The sequence below is a fragment of the Brachionichthys hirsutus genome, chromosome 1 (genome assembly GCF_040956055.1).
Source record: "Brachionichthys hirsutus isolate HB-005 chromosome 1, CSIRO-AGI_Bhir_v1, whole genome shotgun sequence".
NCBI lineage: Eukaryota > Metazoa > Chordata > Actinopteri > Lophiiformes > Brachionichthyidae > Brachionichthys > Brachionichthys hirsutus.
The window spans coordinates 838,799-847,861 of NC_090897.1; the positions used below are offsets into that span (position 1 = coordinate 838,799).

A 9,063-nucleotide genomic window follows, 5' to 3' on the forward strand; every position below is an offset into this window, starting at 1 on the left:
CATGATATTTTATAGAATTATATAAAAACTCAATATATGCGTCGCAATTTGATTTAAAAATGAGTTTAGATTGTTTCCTTTAAGTCTCACTTCAGTAGAAACGTGGTTAAACATCCTCTCACGGGTATTGATCATCATCAGCTCGTCTCTGAGGACAGCGGCGGTTGGGTGCTGAGGAGGAAGCGACCACACCTTTACCTGTGATGGAGAACCTGACTGGGCGTGGCCTTCATTCATGAGTATCAGGTGATGTGGCTTGTTGAGGCGGATGTAGAAACAGGACGATGACGATCCTTCAGGTGTGTCGACACGCTGCTCGCCACAGCCGGTATGGGATGTTTCACGGAACCAGTGTCACACCTGCTGGGCTCACCTGCCCTCCTCTGGCTCTGATTGGTCCATCATGCCCGTATTTCCTACCCATACATCCCGTTTTCTCACCGGCTGCTGTTCAAGTCGTTCGTTGTTCACACCTAGGACACGCCTGACCCCAACATGACGCAGGTAACTGTTAAAATCACGGATTATTGAGAATAAATTCAAATCAATTTGCTGTTTCTCTGATTGATCAGTGTCTCTTTAATGCGTGATGATGATGATATTATAAATTGTAATTCCTCATCAATCAATTTGAATATGACGTCTAAACTGATGATGTCATCACTGCTGATATATTACACTCTTTTGGGATCATGTCATCATCATTCACCCTTTAGTTCAAGAGTTTTAGCTCCTCGTTTGCTTTAAAGTGATTTTCTTTCTGATATAAATTCAGCGTGAATCTCCGGCTGTAAAGGAGAAGAGACCTCATTATTATTATTATTATTATTATTACGACAAACATTTATTATCTTGAGGGACGGCGGCAGAAGCTCGTCTATTTGACACACAGACACGTTGGTTTCATTTGATCTTCAACCCCAGCAGACACGAAGCACTGCAACATGTGCAGCGGACTGTTAGCCCCCCCCCCCCGCTGGTCTGGAGTCAGCCCCAGTTCCAGTATCTGTACAGATTCAATCGCTGTTTCACTACTTTGCATCAGAAGCTACATTTTCAGCCACTTTTAAATCTTGGCTCTGGGAAACATCTCAGGCTTAAAGGGTTAAAATCCTTTCCTGTGTGGCTGCAGAGCAACAGACGGTGTGGAGGCGAGACTGAGCTCAGCGGGGGGGGGGGGGGGGGCACAGGGGTCCTCCTCGGACCTCCTCACTAATCGCTGGACTCATCAGAATCTGCTGCAGAAGAAATAAGATCCGCAAAACAAAAGCTCTCTGAACCCTGACTTCAGCTTCCAATGTTGAAGAAGACATAGAGAGCTGCTTTCCTATTGGTCAGTGTGGCAGTAGGCGTGTCACTATGCACGGCGCGGGGGAGGTAAAGCTGCAGATTGGGGGACAGAACCTCCTCTGATGTTTGAAGTCCTTACAGTTGGGTGGGGCCGTGACTGTGGGACTCGCCGCTGCCAGGAGGAGGCGCTGTCACCAAGCTCCTCCCCCCAGAGCTGTGTGGTGGTGGAGGAGACGCCATAAGTGGCAGCTTCTCCTCCTCTTCCTCCTCCTCCATCTTCTCTGGGAAGCGGAAGCCCCGTGTCACCTGAGCTCCGACAGAGGGAGTGTTGCCCGCGGGGTTGGAGGAGGCTGGGCGGGGCCCCCCCACTGCAGACAGGGCACTCCCTCTGGGGTGGGGGGGCTCCGCGTGGGCAGGAGGGGAGGAGATGCTCTCCAGGGAGGAGATGCTCTGGTTCCAGGCCTGCTGGAGGTCCACCGGGATGACCTTCGTGGCCCCCACAGACACGCAGGGAGGAGGAGAGCCCACACCGCCCTTCCAGGGAAGATGGCCGTCTCCGCTGGGGGGTGAGGAGGCCCGGTCTAGAGCAGCTGGGTCTGACGGAGGAGACACAGAATCAGCAGCAGCAACACGAAGCGCCTCAGATAAGACATGGTTTGAGGTCACGTGACGGATGCGCCAGAGATTTTAAAAAGTGTTCGAGGTGCATTCAGGCAGCATCTGAATAATCAGACAAATGATCTACGGCGCTGACGCCATTTTGTCCCACGGTAAACGCTTAGCTGAAGGTTAAGAGGACTAAACTCATTCCTTTTGATCTTCTTCCAGATGTTCATCCCAGCGATCCGGGGAAACGTTCCTCCTGCTGCTGTTGTTGCCCTGCCCTCCGTGATGCCTTCACGGCCCGCCTCTGCAGGGCGGCAGCTTCGAACTATCCGTGCGTTTTCTCACCTGACTCGGGTCGTCGCTTTGGCGCCTCGGCCTTACGAGCGATGAAGGTGATCCCGACGTCTTCCTCCTTCTCAGCGTCTGAGAGTTTCTCCTCCTCAGATTCCATCGGAACGACCGCCGCATCTGAGCAGGCGTTTCGTTTCAGCCAAACAACAACAACAACAACAACAACCGCAGAAACACGTTCGAATATTAAGAGGATTAAATAAAAGCAACATTTCTGCTGCTGAATAATAAAGACCATTTAGTGTCATTTTGTAAATAAAATGTACAAAAGGTTAGGATAAATATATTCCTGATATTTAAAATAGATATTTAAATCTAATAGAAGCAAGCTAGGCTAGCATGAGCTAGCATGTCCAGGTGCAACGGCACGAACGGGTCTGGAATCTTCCCGTCTCTTTACCGGCTGGACTCCTGTCCTGCCAGCTGATGTTGCGTCTGGGTTTGTCGCCGCCGCCGCCGCCGCCGTCCTCCTTGGGGTCGGCCCCTCGGTGCTGCAGAACGCAGGACACAAACTCGAGTGAAGCGGCAGCCATAACAGGAAGGAGACGGCCTTCAATTAGCGTCACGCCTCGTCTTCCAGAAAGACCAGCGCCTTTAATTACGCAAATGTTCCACAAAACAAAAGACCGAAATGCTCATTATGTGTGTGTGTGTGTGTGCGCATGCGTGTGTGTGTGTGTGCGCGTCCAGGAACGGCTCCCCTCACACGAACCAAATACTAAACCATTTGACCTTCAGATTAATTTAAATAAATTAAAGATATAAAGAAGGTTATTAAAAAGAGGCCTACTGATCAGGTGAAGCGTTTATGAACTAGGCGAGTCAGGTCCCTGATGCTCTTCCCTGATTGGTCTGTTTTCTCTGGGCCCGTGTTCATGTATAAATCGTTTCTAGCTATCGATCACGTGAGATTGATCAGAAACACAAAGTCACATGACTCTGATTGGTGCCGTTTCTCACCCTCTTGAGGCTTCGCTCCTTCTTGTGCCTCTTGTGTCGGCCGGATTGAAACGTCTCCATGCGCCTCCTCATGTTCCTCTGAAACACCTCCCGGTCCTGGCGCTCCTTCTCTCCCAGAGGCATGAAGTGGCGGCTGTACTGGGACTGATACTGGAAACCAGAACCTCACGGTCAGACGGTGCGTTAGCGCCTCAAGCTCGTTTAGAACGCAGTTTGAAGCGTGTTTATTATTAAATGTAGCATGTCCTGCTAATGTGCAGAGACTGGTCTCTGTTACTTTCTGTTGGACCATCAGAACCTCCAGAACCTCCTGTGTCGCATCACATCACCTGATATACCTGTGAACCCATATCCAACATTCTGCTCCTGTGTGAGAGGAAACACCTCTCCAGACCTGTAGGGGGCGGTAGTCTGCTACCAGACCAGTTGACTCTGTGTACCGTTGGGACATATCGCAGTCCAACAGCCGACTATCTGGAAACTGAAGTCCAGATAGTCCCCAGAATCTCCTCTTGGATCCTGAGCCTAATGAGTCGATGTGTGTCTGAAGACCTGCTAGAACCTTCCGGTGGTTCTGCGTGGGCGTGTTACCCGTCTCCTGGGCTTGTACAGGTTCTCTGCGAGGACATGGTGTGTCTCGGTGTCCTCCTCCACTTTGGCGCCGGGGACATTATCGATCACCTGGAGGTCCAGACACACGCCGCTCCCATTCTCACGCCTTTCACAACCAACACAGGTGCAGTTAGCATGATGCTAATGGTGCTAATGATGCTAATGACGCTAATGACGCTAATGACGCTAATGACGGCTGCGCCGTGCTGCTTCATTAACCCCGTTGCTTTTATGCTTTTACTTTTAGAATCATTGTCCCACGAAAGGGGCGGAGCTACAGTCTCCCGCGCTTCTGGACACGTGACATGACGTGTCCAGAAGGGGGCGCTGCTCAAAACATCATGGAGTCTTTCAAAGGCAAAGCTCCGGTGAAGAGCCAGAAGGACAGACCAATATCGACGATAGATTTCTGATCAGGTTATCTGTCTTTCGTCAGGAATGCTCGGGGAACATTTCCCAGCATGCCTTGCGCGAGGAGCAGCAGGACGATCAGGACGGAACCTGCACGTCTGGCGTGTCACGGCGACGCACTCACAGGTAGTTGGTGACGTTGGTGACTTCAGGGAACGAAGCTCTGCTGGCCATCGAGGGCAAAGACAGTCTGGACGGCAGGACGTTCCCACCCTGCACGCGCACGCGCACACACACGCACACGCACACACACACACACAGCTACTGATAATAGCCATCGTAAGTATTCAGTCCGTCTGAACCTGGCCCCGCCCACCTGGTCGATGACGCTGATGGCGTCCCGGATGTTGATCTTCTGATAGGCCTCCCACAGACCGCTCCTCCTGCACACGGAGCTCCTCAGCAGCAGCCTGCTCAGGTAGCTCTTATCAAAGTGTTCCCACCTGAGCACACGAGCGTCCTTCATTCATCCGCAAGGTCGGAGGTCAACAGAAGAACAATCGTCTAATCATCAAGTGTTCTCTGATTGGTCGTTTCCTCCAGACAGCGAGCCTACGACGTTCTCGTCACGCTGTGATGGAGGAGCTCCACCTGCTGTTCAAAGTCACTCATTACAACAACAACAGCCGGACCAGTGAAGCAGAAATGTTCATCACTCCGCCCGTATTTCAGAGATCCCATGTCACTGTGACATCACTGTGACATCACTGTGACATCACTGTACGCCGGGCTTACTTGTCCCTCCAGTGGTGGTATCCCTGGAGTCCTGCAACGTCCTCCACCGCAGCCAGGATGTGGTCGAAGGCCTGGAAGCACACAGGTGCGTCCTGAACAGGTGCGTCCTGAACAGGTGCGTCCTGAACAGGTGCGTCCTGGCTCAGGTCTGATTGGATGCTGAATGGGTTAACCCTTTGAGGTCTGCTAGAATGTTTCTATTTAGATCAACGTTGTTGGAGACCCTCCTCTTCCTCATCACAGGACACGCCCCTCACCTGGACCCTTGTGGCTGGATTGTTCTTCCTGTGGGATTTTTCTAAATAATGATCGTGTAAAATAATTTCATGGATGTTTTAACATTAAAATGTCGGTGACGTGCCCTGCTGGTCGCGTAGAGCCAGGTGTGATCTGGGGACAGGTAGGACGAGGAAGAGGAAGAGGAGGGTCTCCAGTGACATGTGGATTGGCTGTTTGATTTGATGCTGCTGATTATTGATCTCCGGCTTTAATAGGACTCATTAGAGTGTCGACTGTGTCGTTTCTCCGTGGCGGCGGCGGCGGGTGAAGGTGACGAGGCGAGGCGAGCGTCGCAGGAAGAACATGAGGAATAACTCCACCCACCCTCTCGTGGATCTCCTCGTTGATGGTCGGCTTCCTGCTGGTGGAGCGAGGAACTTTGAGCCAGTTGACCAGCGGCTTGATGGTCAGACCCTGACATGACAGGCGACAGTGATTATTGATCGATCATCTGAACGTGATTTTAAAGGTTGACTGAAGATAGGAGCTGATAGCCGATGGATCAGCTGTTCAGCTCCAGCTTCCTGGAGACGAGGCCATGCTAAAGTAACAATAGATCAAAGCCGATCAATATCTCCGTCAGCTGTTCCCACCTGGAACATGACGGTGAAAAAGACGACCACAATCGTCGTGGCAACAAAATAATCCTTCGCTTTGACGTGCTTTCCGTCCAGCAGCACCGCCAGCGCGAAGGCCACCGCCCCCCGCAGGCCGCCGTATGACATCACCACCTGGTCGATCCCGTCCAACGGGACGAGGCGGAAGCGGTTCAGAATCCAGGTCTGACCGATCACACCTGGGGCACAGGGGTCACTAAAGGTCAGCGCAGCCAATCAGAACATCCACATTCTATTGATAACTATCATTCTAACGGCTGCTCTGACGGTTACCGACCTGCCGCTCTGAAGACGAAGATGAAGACGAGCGTGCAGCACACCAGGCCCGTGTCCCAGGCCCACTTAGACTTGTCCACTGCAGAGATTCCCAGGAAGATGAAGATGATGGTCTCAGCAATGCTGGCTAGCGTCTTCATCGTGTATTTGACCGTGGTCCGAGACTTCTGGGAAATGTTGGCCTCCACATATTTATTGGCTCCAATGCCACAGAAGGTCATTCTGAGGGGAGAGCCGCCATCTTTCTCTTTACTCATGCGTCGACGCTCACCTTCCCATTGCTGTCATTCCCTGAACGGACAGCAGGGGGAGTTAACTCACGACAGAATGGCGGACAAGGACAAGAGCTCTGCGGTCAGGTAGGCCAGGTAGACGAGGAGGAGGACGAAGAGCGGCTCGATGATGCGGACCTTCTTGGTGAAACGGGTGATGAAGCTGAGGATGGCGGCGAACACCAGACCCACCAGAGTCCCCCCGACACTGACGATGAGGAAGGAGACTGGAGAGGAGGAGGAGGCTGAGTGACGGTCAGGTGCAGCTGCGACGTGGCTGCTTTCGGCCGACTCACCGACTCCTCTGAAGTAGTCGGCGGTCTGAACGTTCTCTGGTCCCACTTCCACAAATGAAATGTAGACTTTATACAAAACCTGCAGCGCAGAGAGAAGCTTCAGATCGACCTATCTTTAGCCCTGTTGCTAGGCGACGCACAATGACAACAGATGCGGCCTGTCTCTCTTCAAACACTTAATTTCTTTGTGTCGCTTTGTTTGATGACAAAGGAAGATCAGCAGGACACAAAGCCAACAGGCAAACATGAACGGTGGTCAAATACAGACGCACGAAATTAACCGCGTTAACGGACGGACAGGAAGCGCCGTCGTTACCCCGGGCAGCACCAGAAATGACTTGAAATAACACCCGGCAACCGATAACACTAGACAACACCTGACACAACACCCGACACAACAGCAGACACAACAGCAGACACAACACCCAACACAACACCCGGCAACCGATAACACTAGACAACACCTGACACAACACCCGACACAACACCCGACTAACTGTTGCCCCGACTGGAGACCAAATAGCTTCACTCCAGACCAATACATCACCATAGCAACACTCAGACCCACATCACCTGGTGAGTTGTGTGTTTGTGTCTCACCACGGTGACGGCGTCGTTGAGCAGCGACTCCCCGAACACGATGATGAAGAGCGTGTCGTTGACGTGGACCTCCTCGAACACGGCCAGAACCGCCACGGGGTCGACCGCCGAGATCAGGGCTCCGAACAACAGGAAGTCCATCATGTTAGCCTGCACACGCTCATCTGCGTGCGCGCGCGCACACACACACACACACACGCACACGCACACGCACACGCACACGCACACACGCACACGCACACGCACACACACACACACGCACACGGGGAGCATTTACATTGGCACAATAATCCTGTTTACTTCAGCTGGGCCATGAACCTTCATCATCATCGGTGACCTCAGGCTGACCTATGACCCCCAGCAGCTTGGCGGCGTACAGACAGAATCCGGTGCAGAAGGCGTTCCACAGCGTTCCCGCCACGGCGTACGTCAGGATGGCCCCCAGGTTGTCGAAGAAGAGGCGGACCGGCATGAAGTACCCGGCGTCGCCCACAATGGTCGGCAGCAGGAAGAGGAAGAAGAGGGCGGGCTCTAGCTGGTAAAGCTGCTTCTCATTGGCTACGAGAACAACGCCGCCCAGGACCAGACCCAGCAGGATCAGCATGCAGCTCTCCGGGACCACCGTGGTGAACCGCCGAGAGACACGGAACACTGCAGGAGACGGACGAGACAAACCCAGGACCCACTTCTACCGAGACAGAACCAGCTGCTTCAGATCCTGGACCGGGTTCTGTGTCCGTTTCAAACACAGAACCCGTTTCCTGTGACCTTGTTCTGTTTTCTCTTCTGTTCGTTTGTTTACGAACACGGTTAAGAGGATTTAACTTTTACTTTAAAGCAGTCGTTACTCAGAGAACCTCCAGAACCTGATCCTGTTCTCCTGCTCCCCTCTGGGAGGTCCAGCCTGGTTCTGAATGGATCAGATACTTTTAGACGTTTCTCCATAAAAACTTCCACTGGGTCCAGTTTGTTTTTAACTGGGATGGATTCTGATTCCATTCAGAAAACTCTGGTTGTACTTCTGCAGGACCAGAACCAGAACCAGAACCAGAGCCAGAAACCAGAGGGCTCTGGTCCAGAAAAGAACTCTGATCAAAGTTCAGGCAGATCACGTTTCAGTAAGTGGCCCAGTACCGGTACCGGACCGGACCGGTACCGGTACCGGACCAGCAGCATCTCACACAGGACTTACGGATCTTGGCCACACTGGCCACCAGTAGCCAGATGGCGATGACGTAGGGAGTCTGGACGTAGCTCCACTCCCACTGGACCATCCGGTACCGGCCACCGGAACGATGCTGCCGCCCCCCTTCCGCCTCGACGGGACCCGAAGGCTCCGGGGCTACACCGGGAGCCCCGTAGTCCGGACGGAGGAGCGGCGTGGACGAGGGACAGAGACCGAGCCCCGAGTCCCGTAGCAGCGGGGATCCGGTTCCCGCGGGGGTTCCGGTTCCCGACCGGGCGGCGGCGGCGGCGACCGTCAGCAGCGTCAGACCGAGACGCAGCATCTTGTTCCGTAGCTCAACAGGATGTCATCCCCGGTCCGTTATATACACCGGGACACGGCGAGGAGGAGGAGGGGGGGACATGTGACCCCCCCCCCCCCGGGAGGAGGAGGCGCTGCAGGTCGAGGACAGCACGAGTCGGGCTGAAGACAACTGTGACGTCAGAAGGTTTTCAGGTGAAGTTCGTGTAACGACGACAGGAAACGGGGGGGGGGGGCACGACCACGCCCCCTGATCATTATAAAGATTCAGA

General features: G+C 53.3%; 1 protein-coding gene across 1 annotated transcript; it reads right to left on the reverse strand.

Moving 5' to 3' along the window:
- Positions 1–1,425: 1,425 nt before the first annotated feature.
- On the reverse strand, positions 1,426–8,813 carry slc9a5 (solute carrier family 9 member A5). Its single transcript, XM_068740588.1, has 16 exons — positions 8,498–8,813; positions 7,654–7,956; positions 7,306–7,469; positions 6,706–6,784; positions 6,459–6,636; positions 6,139–6,359; positions 5,838–6,040; positions 5,569–5,658; positions 4,966–5,036; positions 4,547–4,673; positions 4,355–4,443; positions 3,799–3,925; positions 3,208–3,357; positions 2,648–2,738; positions 2,242–2,364; positions 1,426–1,886 (listed from the first exon to the last, which is right to left on the reverse strand). The coding sequence occupies exons 1-16, from the start codon at positions 8,811–8,813 to the stop codon at positions 1,426–1,428; spliced, it is 2,793 nt and encodes a 930-aa protein (XP_068596689.1).
- Positions 8,814–9,063: the final 250 nt, after the last annotated feature.

Bases quoted from the DNA above. Each gene is read 5' to 3' on its own strand.
- slc9a5 (XM_068740588.1), bottom strand. From the start codon at position 8,813: ATGCTGCGTCTCGGTCTGACGCTGCTGACGGTCGCCGCCGCCGCCGCC. The intron at 2,739-3,207 runs GTGAGAAACGGC...TGCGTTCTGCAG, and splicing joins AGGAGCGAAGCCTCAAGAGG to CACCGAGGGGCCGACCCCAA. The intron at 2,365-2,647 runs GTAAAGAGACGG...ACGCCTGCTCAG, and splicing joins GCAGGACAGGAGTCCAGCCG to ATGCGGCGGTCGTTCCGATG.